The sequence below is a fragment of the Manis pentadactyla genome, chromosome 4 (genome assembly GCF_030020395.1).
Source record: "Manis pentadactyla isolate mManPen7 chromosome 4, mManPen7.hap1, whole genome shotgun sequence".
Classification (NCBI taxonomy): domain Eukaryota; kingdom Metazoa; phylum Chordata; class Mammalia; order Pholidota; family Manidae; genus Manis; species Manis pentadactyla.
The window spans coordinates 119,486,915-119,507,611 of record NC_080022.1 but is presented as its reverse complement, the minus strand read 5'-3'; the positions used below and the strand labels follow the sequence as shown (position 1 = coordinate 119,507,611).

At 54.1% G+C, this 20,697-nt stretch overlaps 1 protein-coding gene across 4 annotated transcripts in view; it reads left to right on the top strand.

The window, feature by feature from the left end:
• The window catches only part of TOM1L2 (target of myb1 like 2 membrane trafficking protein), a 150,924-nt gene extending 136,528 nt beyond the window's left edge, over nt 1-14,396 (top strand). For 3 of the 4 annotated variants that reach the window (XM_036894037.2, XM_036894034.2, XM_036894035.2), the window contains 3 exons: nt 7,166-7,225; nt 9,255-9,291; nt 10,343-14,396. In XM_036894037.2, coding sequence (XP_036749932.2) covers nt 7,166-7,225; nt 9,255-9,291; nt 10,343-10,491 — 246 coding nt within the window. In that variant the 3' untranslated portion in view covers nt 10,492-14,396. The remainder of the gene's footprint in view (nt 1-7,165; nt 7,226-9,254; nt 9,292-10,342) is intronic. The other variant, XM_036894036.2, reaches the window with a different exon arrangement.
• Nucleotides 14,397-20,697: the final 6,301 nt, after the last annotated feature.

Below are 20,697 nucleotides of genomic sequence, written 5' to 3'. Positions count from 1 at the left end.
AAGAAAAAGCCAAAACTGGGAGAGCTGAATATCACAAGCACAGTCGGTTCTCACAAAGTAGAGCTTTGCCAGCAGAGACCTGGCGGGTGTCTCCTGCCTCATCTGATCAGGTGGCCCTGGGTCTGGTGCACAGAGAGAAGGTACCTTGTTCCAGGCTGCTTGCCTTGGTGTGATGATTTCACTTCTAATGAAGCACAGCCCTCACCGAGCACCTCTATTGTGGGGAGCAAAGGTCTGTGCGTGTGTGTGTGTGTGTGTGTGGTGGACTGGATCAGGGGAGGATGCAGAAGAGAGATGGGAAGGCTAGAAAGTGAATGCCTCTGGGGTGAGGCGGGGCGGGGCCAGATGCTAGACTCACTCCGGGGAAGAAGCATAACTGTCCCTTGGGGACCATTCTGGGCTGTGGCCAGGAGAGGGGTGTTCAGGCTGGGCCAGCATATCTGAGACTACAGGCTGCACAGGGGGGCCACCTGCCCGAGCAAGGTGTGACTGGCCTGCGAGGATGTGGGCCACACAGGGCCATCCGACCCATGGGCGTGGGGGTGTCTGCCTGCCACCGGCTTGCAGCTGGGCATCCGCACAGCCCCACTCAGGGAGGGCTAGTCTTCCTCCACCTGTCACAGCAGGTGGGCTCTCCATCCTGCTCTATTTCTGCACCAAACCCCAAAGCTGTTCTTAGAGACATGGGCTGCCTGGGCCCCTGGTTTGCTTCTCAAGGGCAGGCTGGGACTCTGGCCCAAATGTACGTGTGGCCTTCAAGTAGGACTCCTGGAGACCTTGTCCACTCCATTGTCCAAATTGGGAGGATCCAGCCAAGTGTCCTTGTGCTTATTAATCCTGTAAAAAAGGATACTGCCCTCACAAACCCCGCTGAGTGTGGCCTTGGTGACTGGCGGCAGCATGTGCCCCTGACACAGGCTGCTCCCCGCTGCCCTGTCCCCACCTAGAGTTCCAGTCTCCAATTCCCTTGAAACAAGCCCAACTAACAGCTAACCTGGTGTCTTACCTGACTGACTGTAGTGTTGTTTTCTTTTAAAACAATGTATATTAATTGCTTTGCCTTATTTCCCATAGCATAGAAACCCTGAGTCTTTTCAAACCTCCCAAGTACAAATTCTTTACTTGGAAACTTTTTGTACTGCTGAGTGAGACCAAAGGGCTTTTAGACCATTCCTCCCATGGGGGCAGCTGTGGGAGCATCTCCCAACTTCTCTGGAAATGGCACACCTGGGCCACGGAAATTGCTCCTGTGGCCTGGGAAATTGGACAGCTAGGTTTCCTTGTGGCTTTGGTGCTGTGGGAGAATGGGCCCATGCCCCCCTGGGACATGAATGTGTGGCTAGCCAACACCAAAGTTACCGTACCACGTCCACACTGACTGAGGAGAACATGGAACTGTCACAGCCAGCCTCCCCAGAGACTGTTGGTGCACATGCTGTCTCTCCCTGCCCTCTCTTGCTTGAGGGCCTTTTCACCTCTCTTGGCTGGTGATCAGAGAGGGGTATCTCCCATACACAGGGTGCAACCAGGAAAATATCCTGATGTGAACGAATATAAGTCCCAACAGAATGTAAGTAGGTTAGTAAAAAGGGTCTGAGGCTGCCAAAGCCCAGGTTTGGGGTGCGGGATGGGAGAGTTCCCTACTCAGACCCAGAGGACCCCCAGACCCAGCAAACCTGCAGCCCAGGGAGTGCTGGAACTCTCTCCGTGGCGGGTGACCCTACTGCTCCCGAAGCAGAGCTGCCCTGCCTGCAGCCCAGTGAGAGTCAGCCGCCAGTAGACAGTCCATCCACCACTCACACCAAAACCTGCTGCTCTGGCATCTGACATGCCAGTTTCTCTTTGGGCTCTGAGCACGGCAGGGCTGGTCTCGCCATCGCCTCAGCTGAGCCAGCCCATCCAGCCTGTCCTCAGAGGACGTCATTTTCAGATGCTGGTCTTTATTGGAGGGTGTTACTGTAGCAGCTTCCCTTCCTTCCCCTTCCTGTCTCCCTCCTCCAACTCACACTCTCCTTCTGACCCCTTGGACCAGCCTTCAGCTGGGCTCGTCACCCAAGAAGAAGCTGCAACTGTGGCAGGTCAGAGCCCACAGCCCCTTGGGGCTCTCCTCTGATGGGTGAGAATGCAGGCCTCCCAGGGGCCCGCTGGCCTGCCCAAAGCCGCGGGGCAGAGACAGAGTCCAGGGCTGCCTGCGTTAGGCAGGGGCAGGGCCTCTCTTCCCTCCCTCAGCCTGCACAGGAGAGCTGCCTCTTCCTCTTCACAGGCTCCTGAGTCCTTGTTTGTGTAGCAGTGTCCCTGTTTGGTCAGTGTCTGATAGCACCCACATCATGAGAGGGAACTTCACCCGGGGTCCTACTCAAGGCACAGCTGACAGGCAGGAAGTTAAACAGCTAAGATCTGTGTCCAACTTCAAGCAAGTCACCCCCTGCCTGACTTCCGTGATCATTACTGTTAGCCCACACCCAAGCTCGGCATGATTCTTGCTCTGAGGCCAATGTCTTTCGTACTGTAAGGAGTCAATTCCAATCATTTCTGACATCCCTGGTCTCTGAATTAGCAGAAACACCAATGAGAAAGTTAAAGGATTCCAAGTCCTGAGTGGTGAGAACTAAGTATGACCTAGCCGTCACCCTGTGTCACAGGTGAGGGGGCCAAGGCCCTACCCCTGATCTGCCTGTCCCCCCAGAACTCTGAGGCTTCTTAGGATAGCAGAGGCCTGGGAGCTCGTGCATGAAGAAGCAACTGTCCCTCCAGGCCCTGCCAGTGAGCACTGGGGCCCAGACAAGCCCTGCCCAACCCCTGTCCTGGTGCTCCTGGCTCCCAGGCTCACCTGGAGGAGAGGGCCCTGGACTCTGTCCCTGCCCCGTGGCTTTGGGCATGTCACCAGGCCCCTGGGAGGCCTCAGTGTTCTTACCCATCAAAGGAGGGCTGATCCCTAAGGGAGTGTGGGCTCTGATGTGCCTTGGGTTTAGCATCTCCTTGGTTAATGATTTGGAGAAATCTAGGAGAAGGAAGGAAAATGTTGCCATAATCCAGCTTTGGAGGAATTTTATTTTGCAGGGGTGAGGAGTTTCTCAAGTGTCATTGTTTATTTTCTGAGTGTTTTATCTCTCAAGATTAATCCTCAAAGAAAACGGAGCATGATCCTCGGCCTTGGGGACTTGTTTTTGAACAGTAACAGAAAAAATTATAAGCAAAATCCAAAGGTTTAAGGCCCATGACCCCTTAATGGCTTTTCCAAGCATTTTTGGCACGTTGGAAAGCTCAGCCTGTCGAAGCTGCCTTTCTCCTAGGTAGGCTGAAGCTGGTAGATGTCAAAACCCAGAGCACACTCTGGCAGCTGCTCTTGGGCATGCTTTCTCTGGAGATGCGACTAGCTGTCCAGCTCCAGGTCTGGGAACTTGGCGAGGCACACACCTCCCAGAGGCCGGGCATTCTGTCTTACAAGCATCAAGATGATGCAGATCACGGGAATGTGTCCGGGCGGAAGTTGTGCCAGCAAACGTAAGGTTAGCAGATTGCACCCTGAGTGTCCCACTGCTTGCTTCTGATGGGGAGAGCAGGTGTTGCCTCAGGAGCTGTGAGTGTGTGTCCACTGGAGTGTAGCACGTGTGTCCTCCAGAGTGAGATTTGCATGTTCTTGGTCCCCAGGAGTCACTTCAGGTGATTTGAGCTCCTTGATATTTTTATTTTCAATATTCTTAAGTTCCCAGTAAATCAAAGAAGGAGAACGGCAGTGTCAGCAGAATCTTCCTAATCTGATCAAGGTTGGCTTGAACTTTTTTTTTTTTATTTATTTTTATTTTTATTTTTTTTATTGAAGGGTAGTTGACAACAGTATTGCATTACATTAGTTTCAGGTGTACAACACAGTGATTCAACATTTATATACATGATAATTCTAGGTACCAGGTATCACCATACCAAGTTGTTACAATATTTTGACTATATTCCTTATGCTATACATTACATCCCGGTTACTTATTTATTTTACAATTGGAAGTGTGTTTATATATATATATACATATATATATATATATATGTATATATATATATTGTGAGGGCATCTCTCATATTTATTGATCAAATAGTTGTTAACCACAGTAAATTTCTATATAGGGGGGTCAATACTCAATGCACAATCATTAATCCACCCCAAGCCTAATTTTCGTCAGTCTCCAATCTTCTGATGCATAACGAACAAATTCTTACATGGAGAACAAATTCTTACATAGTGAATAAGTTACATGGTGAACAGTGCAAGGGCAGTCATAACAGAAGCTTTCGGTTTTGTTCATGCATTATGAACTATACACAGTCAGTTCAAATATGAATATTCATTTGATTTTTAAACTTGATTTGTATGTGGATACCACATTTCTCTATTATTATTATTTTTAATAAAATGCTGAAGTGGTAGGTAGATACGAGATAAAGGTAGAAAACAGAGTTTATTGTTGTAAGAGAGCAAATGTAGATGATCAGGTGTGTGCCTGTAGACTATGTGTTAATCCGAGCTAGACGAGGGCAATAAACATCCATGTATGCAGAAGATTTCTCTCAGAACATGAGGGGGGAGGTTCTAAGCCTCACCTCTGCTGCTCCCCATTTTCTCACCAGATGGCCCCCTGCGACTGTGCCTGTCTTAGGTTGTTCCTCCCTTGAGGAATCTTACCCGTCTCTGGCTAACCAGTCATCTTCTGGGGCCATACAGGGAAATGTAAAGTTGGTAAGTGAGAGAGAAGCCTTATTGTTTGAAACGGTTAGCTTTTTACTTCTTTGCATATTTATGCCCTGTGGCTTCTATGCCCAGCATTTGTCTTGAGGTGTCTTTACCACTTGGAAGAATTATGATACTCGGTAAATTCGACATGTGGCACAAGTTCTATTTAAAGGTTGTGATTAGGTAGGAAGAAGAAAAGCTATAGAAGTAGCAGGCAGAAGAAAACCTGGGAAGATTGATTATTTCTTTGACATATCTTCTTGTAGAGTAACTTCAGCATGGATAGGTTTTAAACTACTAATTAAATTGTGCACACACATTAACATAATAGGAATATAGTTACCTAACCAAAGCATACCTGTAATTACCAGCCATCTCCAGTGAAACCAAGAAAACCAGTTAGGCACCTTAGGCATTTGTGAAAACTTATCTATGATATGGTGGATATTGTCCGACTGAACTTAAACAGTCTGAGAGAATTCAGATAAACTAGAACAACCCATTCCTGGGGACTGTTCATATCCCATATGTTCTTTTAACGATAAATAGTCTGTGGTTGTAAGATTTTGGAGCGCTACAATTTGCACTTCTCCTAATTCTTGGTTGAGTTCCAACAGTATAGATCCAGTCCAATTTTTGTTTTACTGTATGCACAGGCCAGCTTAGATATCTCCTTCATCATTCCCATGGCAAGTCCAGGAACTGGTGGGATGAGTGCATCTACACCTGTGACAGTGTGTGGATCTTTGTTGGAATTTTTTTTTTTTTCTGATCATCTTCTGTCATGAGTCTTCCCGAGAGTGCTGATGTTGGAAGTTCTTTTTCATATCGTATCTTAGTTCATTTTCGGGGTAGCCAAATGAACTTTTATGAAAATGTGTGTGGATTGCCCACATTGGGTCCATAGATAAGCACAGTGCAAGGGAAGCTACTCCAGCCAGCCAGAGCTGGGTGGGGAGTCTGCTGGGCTCGCCGAGGCAGTGTGCGCAGAGCTGCGGAGACTCCAAGACACCTGCTCGGCATGCTTGGTGGGCTTAGAAGCCCTCTACTATGCATCCCAAGCCCATCAGTGGCAGGTTTCTACCTCCAGGGTTGGCTTGTCACATGGCAGCGCTGGTGTTATGAAATCTTTATTTTTTCTTTTGTTAAGGTCATATTATTTTTAGGTCTGGCAAACACTATGGCAATCCTCTTCCTTCTATTTTAACTTTATTCTTACCTAGATTTGTGACATTGAGGTGAAGCCAGCTATATAGATGCAGTACCAACGATTTTTTTTTACCAATAGTGGCCTTGTGAATGAGCCCATGGGAGGTACTTCCCAGACCCAGGCTAGGTGGGGAGGCAGGCCACCTCAATTCAGGGCAGCCACCTCATTTCTCTAGGCTCAGAGCCAACATTTTATTCATGTGGCTTCTAGGGGTTAAAGGTTACCTTTACTTCTTATCACATCTTATCACAGTCTGACAGCAACTGAAGTCTTTCCAGCCAAATGCACTTTTCAGAATCACTGCCCCCAGGCCCTCAGCATGGGTGACAGGCATGGCGACTGCTCAGGCTCAGGTGCCCCTGTAGGAGCCCAGACACCCCCTGGCCCCCGGCCGCTGCTCCCAGCTCTCATGGAGCTTCCCTTCTTTGACCACTGCAGCACTGACAGCCATTGAAGGCTGGGAAGAAAGCAGAGACTAAAGGGAGCCTTGCATTCAGGACCGCTTCCTGATTTTTCCCCTGAAGAGACACAAAGAAAACTAAAGGCCTGTGGTCCCTTTTGTCATCAAAGTCCTCATTTTTTTGCTGTGTTTCTTTTGGTGGTGAAATGGGCCTGCCTCCTGTCATCCAGGATACACCCGGGCCCCGGTGCTCCCTTCCCCAACTCAGATGCACCAGGACACATTTTGAAATACTTTCAGTGAGCAAACAGAGCCCTGACAGGTCCCAGGGCTGCCTGCACCCCGACTTTTGGCAGACTGCCACTTGGCCTCCTCAGTGCCATCAGGGGCTCACTGGTGGTTCCTTGAGGCACATGCAGGGGTCCCAAACTGATCAAATTCAGAATCGGCCTGCAGGACCAGCCCAGCGCATTCCTGAGATTAGAAGGTGCTTTGCAGCCCCCAGGGTTGAGAGACCCTTGGTGTGAGGGGGTGCCGCCAAGCTAGTCAAAAAGTCACCATTTCAAGAACGCATACTGCCTCCCCCCTCACCCACCTGGCACCTGCTGGTCAGTCCTGTTTCTTAGAAGCAGCCCCTCATTGCTTTCCTCACCTGCCATCTCATATGTGGCTGCCTTGTGTTGCCCGTGCCTGCTGTGCCAATGTGTTTTTTTGCTCTGTGTACATTTTGGTTTCTTTTGGGGGTTGCTTTTGACAATTTACTTTGTCCGGTGTTCTGTCTTCCCTCGCCTGGCTGTGGGGCTGCCTGGCCCGCTGCTTGCCGCCTCCATAGATCCCCGTTGCGCAGCCCTCTGTCATGGACGACATTGAGGTGTGGCTCAGGACAGACCTGGTGAGACACAACTTTTCTATTTCACGTGTGGGGTGTGGTGAGGCAGAGGTGCTTCTGAGGACAGGCCTGGGGACACCTGCAAGGGCCCCGCTTCCCCACTGGTGGTGGAGGAGGGAGGCCAGCAGGTGCGGCCCCTGTGGCCCCCGCCCCTCTGGCTCGCCTTCCCCCCACAGCCCGCTGCCCGCAGGCACGGCACCCTGGTCCCCACTGCCTGGCTCTGCTGCCTGGGCTTGGGGTCTGAAACTCACACCTGCTGTTCAGTTTTAGGTGTGTGGGCTTGGGTTCTTTTTGTTTGTTTGTTTTGTTTTGGTTGGCTTTTGTTTTTGTTTTTGTTTTTTGCTTTTCATTTCTCTTCTTCTTTGTTTTAATTGTGAAATATACAGAGCTGAGTCACATATTTGTTTTTTAAAATTCACTGTCATCTCCCTTCTGGTATTTTGGATTTTAAAAAACCCTGCCCCACAGACCATTGCTTTTATCCCCAGAGGTGGGGCAGGAAGCTGAGGGCAGCAGATCCTGAGAAGGGAGAGTCTGCTGCAGCTGGTCCCTCCCTCTGGTCCTTACAAAGCACTTGTAGCAGCCAGTGCATGAGCAGACGGGGGCTGTGCTCGGGGGCTGATGAGGAAATACACTCTGGGAGGGGCAGTGGGCTGGTGGGGTGCTCCCCTAGACCTGTAAGCACATCATCTCTTGCTCCTAGCTGCCGCCTCGTCCCTGCCCCTGGAGCAGAGCAGTTCTTTAACCTTAGGGTCGGCCTGTCCTGGCTGGCGGTGGACTGCTGACTTGGCCTCCTCCCACCTAGGAGAGCAGATCTCAGACAGGGCCTCCCAGGACTCTGGGCCACCTCCCCAGAAGGCCAGGCTTTCTGAAGATGCTGCCTAGCGAGGCAGCCCCCAGGAAACACCCATTATACTTATCCCAGAGTCTTTTGTAGTTCTGTGCAAATTTTAGGATTTTTTTTCTGTTTCTGTGAAGTCTATAGCAATGAACCAGGGAGTTCTTCCGGCCCTCAAGGGAGTCAGTCACCCTTCTTTCTAGGATCTTCTAAAACCCTCCTCCTAACTCTACGAGGCAGCCCCCAGGAAACGCCCCATTATACTTCTCCCAGTGGAATGCCTGGAAAAGAAATATCTCCCCTCACAGAAGTAAAGCAGGAAGGGCCAAAGGGCCAAGGCCCTCATCTCACAAGTGGGACCCCAAGGTCCAGAAAAGGGGGAGGGACCTGTCCAGCAAGGCTGAGCGGCGGGTCAGTGGCAGAGCCCAGAAGGAAGCCAGGTCTCCTGGCTCAGCCTAGGGCCTCATCCACATCCCTATGTGGTTCCCTTCCCTATCACAGTCTGTGCAGTGAATTCCCGGTGATTACCATGTTCTTCAAACAAAATCAGGTCTGATCCACTCCCATTGTTAAGAGTTCACATAGCCTCCATGGCTCCTTAGGAGCTGGCAGCAGGTGATGGAATCTGGGCTACAGGAGGAGTCTGGTGCAGCTCCTAGGATGCCAAGGGACATGACTTCCGGCTGGACAGCACTCCACTTGCCGAGTGGTGCCTGCTGTCAGGCCCTGGGCTGTGGCTTCATGGCTCAGGCGTCATGTGGGTCCCAGTCTGCATGGACAGTGATTTCTCAGAACCCTGCAGCTGGCCTTGAAGGGATGCTGAGTGTGCCTCCGACCCAGCCTCCTTGTGGCCCCACTCTGGAAGAGTGCTGATGGGTGGGCAGAGGCCTACTGTGGTCCTGCCCCGCACCAGCTCAGCCCAGAGAACCAGCCCGCACTTTGTTTTGGACTTTTTCTTTTTGGCCCTTCTGGGGGAATGAGACCCAGAACCTACTCAGTTTTTTGCTTTTGTTTTGACTTTTTAAAAACAATGTTTCTCTTTCTCCAATAAGAGGAGAGGGACTTTGCAATTATGGAACTCTGGAAACAGGAAATAAGAAGTTTTGCTCAGGCAGTGCCACCCTGGGCTGGCTGCTGGTGGGGAGAGGTGGCAGGGCAGGCGGGTCCTAATGCTGCTCTCTGCTCCTCCCACAGAAGGGCGATGACCTGGAGGAGGGTGTCACGAGTGAAGGTATGACCTAGCTAGCAGCTTTACAGCCCCCACCCCCTGCCATTTGCTGCTCCTGCCCTAGGCTCTGGGGGTGCACAGGGGCTGGCACTCCCCCACCCCCACCTTGGAGCCTCCACTGCCAGAGCACCTCTTGGTGCCCAGCCTGGGCCAGGGCTCCTCTGCTGTCCCATCTGGGCTTGGTGCTGCTGAGGGAAGTGTCAGAGCATGTGCATTTCAAAAGGTCACAGAGCTGGTGAGTAGTAGGCACAGATTGCCAACCCAGGTCAGCATTACCCCAAAACCTGCACTCCTAGCCAGTTTGCTGCCAGCGCTGGATGCTCAATCCAGCTGAGAGGCAAGACACATGCCCTGTAGCCAATGGGCTCACAGGAAACCTCCCATGCCTGGCGCCCTGTGACCTGGCTTCTGGGGACCAGCTGATGGGACCAGTGGGGAAGTTCCAGTCATGGGACCCCCAACGCCTACCTCTCTTACGCCTCTGAGCCCCTCCCTTCTCATCTCCCCCAACCTCCCCTGTGTCCCACCCCCACCCCCTTTCTGCTCTGCCAGGCCATCTGGTCAGGTCCCCCTCCACAGGTATAGAACCTTGCTTGGTGGGTGAGGGTTGGGTAGGGGAGATGTTTGCTGCCAGGTTTAAGTAGGGACTCGCTTCTTCAGTTCTACATGCCCTGTCACTGGAGATCTAGAAATGGATATGAATCTGGAAAATGGAAGAGCTCCAAGCTGTTGATGGGGCAGGAATCATAAGCTTGTAGCAGGCATCCTGCTCGCCCAGGAGGTGGCAGAGGAGGCATCAAGGCTGGGTCCCTAGGTGGCAGAGTACCCAGAAGCACCCCTGGCTTAGGCTGGCTCCTCCCTTGCCACTCCCTGCCTCCCTAACTGGCAGGCAGCCCCGGCCAGTGTGGCAGGGGTGGAGACTCATGTTGGGGTGACCCCTGTGGGCACAAGGGAGTGGGGCTTGCTGGGGAGCACTTGGGATGTGGTTGACCGAGCCCCAGCGAGGGCCTAGACCCCTACCAGTCCCAGCCCTTGCCTTGGTTTTGTATTTCAGAGTTTGATAAATTCCTTGAAGAAAGAGCTAAAGCTGCTGAAATGGTTCCTAACCTCCCTTCGCCCCCAGTGGAGGACCCAGCCCCAGCCTCAAATCCCTCCAGGCGGAAGAAGCCAGAGCAGTCAGAGGATGCCCTCTTCGCCCTGTGAGCTGTTCTGCAGCTTGGCTCCCCAGAGGGCAGGTCACCTCTTGTTCCCCCATCCATACCAGGCACTGGCCACTCTTCTCATCCCCTGCCCCCACTTGATCCTGTGCTGCTGTGTCTCCATGGAAACACCACTGTGTTTGCTCCCAGGCCTCCCATGAGTAAGGGCCAACTTTAGCCACCTTCTCTCTGGGAGGGAGGACAGCTTTGCTGCAGCCAGAGGCCCCTCACCCCCATTCTTCCACCCCCTACTGCCTACAGGCTCCCTCTACCCATGTTTCCTCCTAGGCAGGGCAGTCCTCTTAGGACTATTACTTGAGTCCCTTCCTTCCCCTACACGCCCCTGCCTGATTCAGCAGGTCTCCTCCGACCAGCCTGCCCTCCCATGCCCCTCTGTTCTAGAAAGGGCTTGTCTGCACCTGTGGGCTTGGTCTCTCTTCCTGGAATGCTGCTCCCTGACACACGTCCCCTTGTGGCACTTGGCATGCTCAGCACTTCAGAAGGCTTTATGGGGTGCCCATATAGGGGTTGTTGATCTTCTGGATGGTCTCCATCACTCAGCTGCTAGCCCAGTCTACACCGGAGCTGGCTCAGCAGCTGAGCCTGGAGCCGAGGGGTCCCTGATGGACCCACACACTCCTGGTGTGAGAAGAAAGTGTCAAGGGCCGATGGGAGGGCAGCACACAGCCCATGGATGGCCACATTAACATGCTGGTTAGCGCCCGCTGGGAAACACTGCCATAAAGCAAACTTGTGGAGGGCCTGTACTGGGAAGAATGCTCTGGCTTGCTTGGGAAAGTTTTGTGGGTTTGTAAGCTATGCTTGCGGCTCTGGCCTGGCCCATGGCAGCTTCAATGCCTCTACCTCCAGAGCCTAGCAGTAGATGGCTTTGCACCATGCTTGGAGATCCAAATGACTGAGAGGCCAGAGTGACACTAAGGCCCCTGCACTGCTCCTCAGCATGGGCCCCAGCCTCCTCTGCAGACTGTCCTAACAGCTTGACCTTCTCCCACCCCAGATCCCCCAGGCCACTGAGGTGTATACTCTCTCCAAGCCAGCCTAGAGGGCTAACAGCCTGAGGCTGAGCATCTAGGGACTGGTGACACCTGGTCCCATCCTGGGTTCTCCCTGGTGTGTCTCCTGGCTGTGGGCAAGGAACTTGCTAGGGCTTGGCAGCCTGACCTACCCCTGGGCTGCTGTTGCCCAGAAGGAAATGCTGCAGCTGCTTCACAGCAGCCCATGGGGCTCTGGGGCCTGGGTCAGTATGCCAGCACATGGTGCCCAGGTGTCAGGGGCAAAACTTGGCCAGGCCACCACCCCATGGTGTAGTCAGCCCTTCCCACATGGCAGCCTAAGCAGGGAGAAGAGACAACTTGACGCAGCCCGAGGCTAGTGCCATGGGCTCTAGGCGACGCATTTGGGATGAGGACTGGAGCCAAGGGCCATGCTGAGCCCTGACAGGAATGGTTCTGATGGAGAATAAGGCAGTCTGCACCCCAGAACCCCTTTTCTAGTCCAGCTCCACCGCAGCTTCCTCCAGACAGGAGGCCTGGGCTCTGGCCGGGGTCCCCTCTGGCCGACCCTGCTGGGGATGTCACAGTCTGCTCCTCAGAGGACACCCAGGAAGCGCTTCGAGACTGGTCAGCCTGACTCCAGCCCTGCCCGTCGGCAGCACATGTCAGGCCTCCACTCTCCCCCCAACCCTTGGTCAGCCCACACCTCTCTTTGCTACATTCGCAAGGGCAGAACTCCCTGAGGCAGCCTGGACGTTAAGATGTCTGAGGTCAGCTGGCTTGACACAAGCTGCAGAGAAGGTGGCTGGGATGGCTCAGGTGTACCCGGTGACCCCAGCTAGTATCCTCAGCCCCTTGGTGCAGTCTAGAGGGCATGTCTCTGTGGGGCCCAGGGGCCTGCCTTCACCAACCTGCCAGAGCTGGGCCTGCATAGTGGGCAGCAGGGCCTCGGGTGGTCATCCCCGCAGGAGCCACAGCACCACATCTGGGCCCAGAGTCCTCGGAGGGGAGAGCCAGCCTCCCTGCCTGACAGAGGGGGAAGTCCTCACAAGACCAGGAGCTTGAAGGGTGTAAGGGGAGAGGAGGCTTCCAGCAGTGAGTGAAGCTGAGGCATGGTGCCTGCCTGGAGAGACCCCAGCAAAGCTACTCTTAATACCCATGGTCCAGAGCAGCCCCCAGCTCCAGGCATGGCTTAGAGAGTCCTGGCTGTCTCTGGGCAGCAGGTGGTATGGACTTCTGTGGGCTGGCAGGAAGGCATTGGCCATACATGAAAGTGCCACCTGCCTTCTCAGCCCAGAGCCATTCCTCCTGTTCATAGATCATGTCCAGAGGCAGTCCACCCCTAACTGGAGGCTTCAGGGGGCGCTTGCTGAAGTCAGTACAGGCCCAGGGACAGGCCCTGGTGCCCTTGAGGGGCTGCTGCTTAGCCCTTCCTATCCAGAGGCCGTAGGTACCATGGGCCATGTGATGCTGGCTCCCCTCCATCCGGGGCCACCTGCTTAGGGAAGGGGCTAAGGCCCTGGCAGGAAAGCCAGCCAGAGCCTACCTCTGGGGGAGAGAGACCCTTGAGAGCCACCAGCCTCTCCACAGTGTTAGAAATCACAGATACAGTATGTACTTAATTACACTAAATTATTGCTGAGATTCCTTATAAGCACTAATTATACCTGATTATAGGTTAAAATATTTATTTTGTCAAAATATTTTCTTGGGGATGTGTTTAACCTTCTCTGTGCTCATTGTGTGCTGAGATGTGAAAACTAACCATTTCCTCCTGTGTGACCCAGGGCGCTGGTAGGCCTTTGGCCGGCCTGCCCCAGAGCAGTCCCTGTGCGGGACCCCCAGGCACTGAGTGGGCTGGCTGGGGCCGGCCGGGAGATGACTGGCTTGCTTATCAGAGCTGAAAGGGCTTGTTGTTGGCCTGGGCCAGAGGAAAAGGTGGCCGCTGGTCTGTGCTCCTGTCTCCTGTCAGCCCGTTCAGTGTGAGTGACTGTGCTGTCTGCCAGACCACGCCTTGGCTCATTGCTCTTTCCCTCCTCACCCAGGGTCCAGAGCAAGGGGGTCTGGGGAGGTGTGGGCCTGTGTTGTCACTCAAGGCCCTTGGCTGGGAGAGTGGAGGCAAGTACTCTGGATGGCCCGACGGCAGCGGGCACCCAGACCCTCCAGCACCATGGGGCTGATGGCTGCTCGCTGCCTTCTCTCTTGCTGCTCCTCTTTGTCCCTGCCAGCACGCCCGCACTTCTGCATGCACACACATCAGCCCAGCCTTCTGGATCATTCCAGGAGGGTTGTGACCAGCTAAAAGCATGGCAGAGGAGTGCTGTGCTCCTAGCCTGGCCTCAGCCAGCCGGCCATCAGCCTCTCCACCATCTGCTCTCTAAGACTCTGGGCTCTTCTCGCCTGCCTGCCTACATGGAGAAGAACAGGCTTCTCCCATGGCTCAGGGTGTGCACTCCCAGAAGGCACCCCCTTTGGTGCCCACCTCTCCCAGTGCCCATCTCCAACTCCTGTCCATGGGGGTCTATGCCTGGCTTCCCGTTGCAGCCACTAGCCCCTGGAACAGCTGTCACTCTGGGAGTCACACTGCTTCTCTCATGTATAGAGCCCCCAGGCTCTCCCGGAGAAGGGGGATAAATATTTATTTCCTGAAGTTTGCACTTGTGAGGGTTCTCAGGGTTGTTGAGGGCTGTTCAGTGTGTTGACTTTGTTGTCCAGTCCAGTCTGCTGTTGTTTCGCTGTTGCACATTTCTGCGGGCAGAGCCAGTCCTGGAGGGTCCTCAGAAGGACTACCAGGGCATCCATCCATCCATTGGCTCTCCTTCCAGATGTCATCTCTGTAGTTTGGATTCTTGCATGTAAAAAACTCCACAATAAATAAACAAACATGCGAACCGTTCCTTTGTGCACTCTCTGTTGAGTCAGCTACGATGGTCCCAGGACCTGCCAGATCTGACCACCTGCTTCCTCTGGGCAGGGCCTTTTGGGAGCAGCTTGAGGGAGCAGCTCAGGAGCTTGCCCATCCCTCCCACAATGACCAGCCTGCTAGAGCAGCCCCTTGGCTGGAGAAAAAACACCACGCCTGGCCCCATTTGGCCATCCTGTGGCACAGTCTGTTTTGGGGGCGTTGGTCACGGCAGCCGTAAACCTGCCATGGCTGCCTGAGAGCTGCAGGATCAGGGGCTCTGGTTCTTCCTGTGTCTCATCCCAGGTCCCAGGCATGTGGGGGGTACCCCAGCAGTGTCTGAGGCCTTGAGCAAGCAGGCCCGAGCCACCTCCTCAGACCCCCTCAGCTGGGCACTCCAACCTTAGCCAGGCATCCAAATCCTTGCAATTTCAGAGCTGCTGCTCCAAGTGCCCCCCACTCCCTGCTCTAGTACTAGCCTATTGGCTCTAATCCACACAGCACACAATTCATCCATGTATGGTGTATGATTGGGAGGTCTCAGTACATTTGCAAGTTGTGCAGCCATCACCATATCAATTTGAGCATTTTCATCCCTCCAAAAAGAACACCCTACTCTTTAGCTGTCACCCCCTCCACAGCTCTCTCCCTTTTAAAAGGCTGCTCTCTTCTCCTGTCCCGGGAGGTAGGTGCCCTTGGCACTGGCTGCCAGGTGCCAGTCTTCCAGGAAGCAGACCCAGAGGTGCAGAGGCTCTTGAGGGACAGGCTGTGGGAGCCATGGGGCATCTGCACCTTCTCCAAGAGGCTCAGGGAAGGCTGGGTGCCCTTTAACACCTTCACCTCCCAGGGTTCAGAATGGTTCAACTGGGGTAGACTCACCAAGCCCAGGTGGGTCTAGAACAAATGCAGACACAGCTGGCCACCCTCTCATGAGCAGGTTTTTGAGCCTGAGCGCTGGGAAGAGCCACACATCTGCCTAAGACTGCCCGGGTCGCTCTGTCAGCGGCAGAACCAGCACTCAAAACTCCCAGCAAGGGCCACGGGAGAATGGGCAAGAAGGACAGCATCTCTGAGGCCTGCAGGTGAGCCTGTCCAACCCACCCTGAACACCAGCCATTCCAGAAGGGCAGCTCAGGAGGGGGGTACCCTGTCTCTGACTAGAGGCAGGGTAGAACCATGACTGGGAGCCCTTACGGACCCCTACCAGCCCAGGCCAGGAAAGCAACAATGCCCAACTCCCTTTGGCCAGTTGCCTCCCTAGGCTTTAGGGAGCTCTGAAGAGGCCCTGCTTGTATTCTGAGATGAAGGTGCCCACACCAGGGAGTATGGGAGCAGGCTTCTGCAGTGTGGGAGGCTCCTAGTCCCCAGGGTCTGTGAACAAAAGGCATGGATCCTGAGCCCATTCTGTTTCCCCAGCCCTGAGCAAGGCACCAGGGGTGCCAGAAGAGGCACTCCTGGGGGGACTGGGTTGTCCCTGAGACACCACCGTGGACTTGCCAGGGCACCTGGCCCACTTATGCTTTCAGTCCATAGTTCTGAGAGCCTGCTGTGTGCCAGGTCAGTGCCAAGGGAGGGGATGCGGTCCCACTCTCCAGGAGCTTGCAGCCCAGTTCAGTTCCCACACTCAAGGACACTCTGCAGACAGGAGACACTGGAGCCCCCTTGCAGGGCCTGCAGGGCAGGAGGCTCTGAGGGAGCAGCTAAGGTCCAGAGTACTGAACTGTGAGAGGCTGTGGGGCAGGCCAGCCACAGAGGAGGTGGAGAGGGGGCCACACAACTCTGACCCAACTGACCTGGAAGGGACCTCAAGACCCCTGGCTGGCACTTGCCAAGAATATATATTAACAATACACATTAACGGCTGTTTCAAAGAAGGATGGCTTCTGTGGAAAAGGATGTTTGGGAAATACTAGAGTGAAATGCACAGTCCCCCTTTGTCCAATATAAGGGTAGTCTGTGACCCAAACTCCTCATATGGAATGGCTTATTGGAACTTTTTTGGTTAGAAATAATCAGAGGAATTTACTAACTTATCTAACTGAAAAGTTCTAGTATCACCTTCAGGAATAGCTGGATCCAGGTACTTGGGGATTTGGTCAAGAATCTGACTCTGTGTCTTGGCTCTGCTTCCTCTGAGTTGGCACTTCCACGTGCTTGATTAAAGGCTGCCTGCAGCTCCAGGCTGACATCCTACTAGGAAAGAGAGGATGCCGTTTTCCCAGTAGTCCTAGCAGAAGTCCCAGAACTAACCCTGAAAAATGACTATTAGTAGAGGGAGGGTGAAATCTGGGGAGACACAAACAATAGATGGTCATTGTAGTGAAGATGGATAAGGGCCAGAGATGGGAGTGACACTCCTAGGGGCCCAGGCTTGGACAGAGACAAGCTTCTGGACTCCTCTTTCAGTGTTTCCTCCTCAGCCCTCAGCTGCTTCCCTTCACTGGAGCCCTGAGAGGAGAGACCTGGGAGGGGGCAGTGTGGGAGCACTTGGATCCTTTCATGGCTCATGGTACCCCTGCCCACGGAGGCATCTGAGAAGGAGAGAGTCTTATTCCAACCCATCTCTTTTCCAAGAAAAGCATCTCTTGGGTCCTTAGGGGCCAGGGGTGGGCAGAACTAGAGGTCTTGAGTAGGCATGCAATTCCAGTTCATTTCAGAGGAACCCCTGCTAGTTCTTGAGGGGTGGCCCTCAGCGGGGTATGGCCAGGGCCTCCAAGCCTAGGCACTTGGCATCTCAAGAAGCAAAATCTTTACTTTCAGCACTAGGGAGCCAGTGGGATGTTTCTGGAAACTGACTGGACTCCTCTGTCTGGTGCCATCTCCTCCCCACCCCCATGCCCACTCTAAGAGCACCCTGCCAGGAGTTGCAGGCTTCACTGCAGACTCTGAGCAAGTCATTGGCCCTCTCTGGTCTTTACTCTCCTGATCTGTAAAATGGGATCATGGGTGGTAAACCCAATGCCTCAGGGACTTTTTATTATACTCATGTGTGAGTGAAATGGTCTAGGTGTGATGGAACTGATGGGGACTGTGGGGAAGCTCACAGCCCTGCCTTAAGGAACATCTAGTTATTGAGCCCAGTGTTGCTCAACAGTCCCATTTTTCAAGAAAAGCCAGAAATCCAACTTTCAGGTGAACCTTCTACATGTGGTAATTAATTCAAAATCAGAACTCAAGCATAGCTGGATTTGGCCTGTGGGGGTCAGATGCCGGCCGGGGGCCCATTCCCTCTCCTTGCCACCAACTCAACCCACCCCATGCTGTGACTCCCCCACAATCTACCTACACCTGGCCTTGCCCAGATAGCCAGTTAGTCCTCAGGAGAGGCATACCCCCTCATTCTTCATGCCTGTGAGCCTCACCCCTCCCTGTGCAGCAGACTTTGGGGTTCAGTCAGCTCTTTTGTGGAGGATCTGTTGAGTGACTCACTGATGACCCTGGAGTTGACCACCATCAGTGAGCCTCTCCGTACAAAGCTGACCCAGAGGCTCAGAGAGGGCTAGAAAGAACTTGCCCAGCACACAACAGAGGCCAACCTGGAATGAGAATACTGGGTCACCTAGAACCAGAATCATTCATGTCAATGGCCATCTGGTTTCATTATGTCCGGATGCAGAAAGCTGGGGAGAGGAGGACCAGGGCTCCTGGCTGGCACTGTGCTGCCTGGTCCCCTTGGTCGTAGCCTAGGTAGGTCCCAGCTTAGCTACTGCAGAAATGAAGGATAAATGGGGTCGGGCAGAGTGGCAGTGGGACTCCACGAGTGTGGGGAGAGGTCTCAGTAGCCTCTTAGGCAATGCCCAGGGCCCCGGTTCCTTCCCCTCCACCCACCCCTGAGCGTGGGCACTGAGACATGGCTTGGCTTGACAAGCGGTCTTGGCAGAGACCCTGCCTGCGCTGGACACCTGCCCCAAATGGCTCAGAACCCACCGAAGATGCTTCTCAGCCTCTAAGACACCCAGGGAAGGATGAGGGGAGATGCAAACTCCTGTCTCACAGTTGGCAAAACCGGGGCTGGGCAGGGGCCAGGGTGGGTGACCCTGACGCAATCACAGGCTCTGGGCGCTGTGCCCAACTCCCTTTGGCCAGTTGCCTCCCTAGGCTCTAGGGAGCTCTGAAGAGGCCCTGCTTGTATTCTGAGATGAAGGTGCCCACACCAGGCCAGCCCCACCGGTGTCCGGACGCACACCTGGCAGCAGCCCCAACCGAGTGTCTGGCCTGGAGTCCGGGTGACAGAGCAGGCCCAGCCGGCCCCGGCGGCCCGGACCCTACCCCACAACACCTCGGCGCCTCCCTACCCCAGGGTCCACCAGGCGCGGCGCACGTGACCCAGGGCCCGGCTCCGGGAGCTCCGCGCTGACGCCGCGTCACCCCACTCCAGGGCGGGCGCCCATTGGCTGCGCTGCGGCCCGCAGGGGCGGGGCCTGTCTGGCTCGGCGCCCCAACTCCTCCGGGTCTCAGCCGCCGCCCTGCCCCGGCCTGGTGAGGCGCCAGCCCCGCTCTGCAGACTGCCCGACCCTGACGGAACCCTGTGCAACAGCGCTGGGAGGCCCTGGGCAAGTCGCGTCACCTCCCGTGCTTCAGTTTCCTCATCTATAAAGTGGGAATAACAGCCCAGTCTTCTAGAACTGTCGCTAGGACTTAATGGGTAATACGGGTAAGCACTCAATAATTGTAGCCAGTGTAGACACAGCAACCGCACCACTGTGGGTCAGGCTTGGACCCCTGCCTCTCCTAGGCGCACCAGGACAGAGGGCCCCACAACCACTGGCTTGTGCCCCTCAGTTCCCCGCACACTTGCTGTGTAAGCTAAAGTATCCCCAGCCCAGAGGGGCCTGGGGATTGTTGAGGGGGAGGGGTCATGGGATCTTCAACGGGGAGGAGCCCCCAAGAGAAGCAGGTTTCTCTGAAGATACACAGCCCCCAGTCTGGTTCTCCCCACCCTCCCCTTGAGGATTGCCCTGGCAATCTCAGGCTGTGGAGCAAAGTTTTGTCTCTTTGGTGGCAAAAATAGAAAGCAACCCCGGCCCCAGCCCCCAGCCCTGAGTATGCCCCGTGAGGGGTTTCAACCAGGCTTTAGTTTCAGCTTTCCAGTTTGGGCTGCAGGTCTCCTGTTGACCTTGCCTTACTACCTTCTTTCCCCAAACTCCTTAAGTTGTGGTGTGCATATTTATTGAGTCATGCTCTTTACAAATGCGGTAAACTCATTTAAAGAACAGTGAGGTAGGTTTGTTGTGACAATGACTCCAGCACATCTTACCTGCCTCTGCAGAATGACTGCAGAAGGGTTACTCTTACAGATCCAATAGCTGAGACTCAGAAAGGTGACACAACAAACAGGTGGAAAACTAGACCAGTTTCCTGACTCTGAAGAAAGTGGTGTTTAGGCTTTACTCAGAGCCCCACCCCACTCCCCTACTCCTCTCCCTGAAGGGCTGTTAGAATTTTCGGGAGGTCACCAGATTCCCAAGGTCTCCTGGGTGCTTGGCTCCTATTTGGGGTGGTGGAGGTCTAGGGGGTGTCAGGATGAAAAGGCAAGATGGCTGAGGAGAAGCCAGATCCTTCTGTATTCCCCAGCAGAAGTTCATCTAGAGGGGCCAGGCCTTGGCGAATCCTTAAAGTTTCTTGTAGGGTAAATGCTGTTTGGAGACCCCCACGGCTCCTGGATACCCGTGTTCTGAGTAATTTTCCACAACATCCACTTCCAGGAGGGGAACAAAGACTGCATGTCCAGGCTGAGCCCCAGGGACTTGGACCTCCAAAGCCTGTCTTGGCTGCTGCACCCCTTCTAAAATGCGCTATTGATTTCACTGCCTCAGAGGACGTGGACAGACAGGCTATATCTGGAGTTGAGCAAGGCAGTATTCCAGATGGCCTGACTCACTGGGTTGGGGGCTGGGAGGGCCCGGGGGCGGGAGTCCAGATCTCTGATAAGTCTCCTTGGCTGCGTGCCCTCCCCTTAGTTTCTCTGCTTGTACACCTCCAGGGACAGGGAGCTCACTGTCTCCACTTTCATATACCTGATTATTATTTCTGGTTTATCTTAACCCACCTCACTGGGTCTCCTCCCCTAACACCTAGTTCTGTCCCCAATCCACAGGGCCCAGGTATCAGTTTCCAGACCTCTCCCCAAACTGCCTCCCCTGAGGCAACCTGGCTCAGGTCTAAAGCACAATCTACCTCTTCCTTGTGCCCGGCATCCCAGCTGTTCCCAGGGACAAGCACCAAATTCGGTGTCAGATAGCCCTGGGGCCTTGCTGGCTCGGAGAAGCTGTGTGATCTTGGGCAGGTTGGCTCC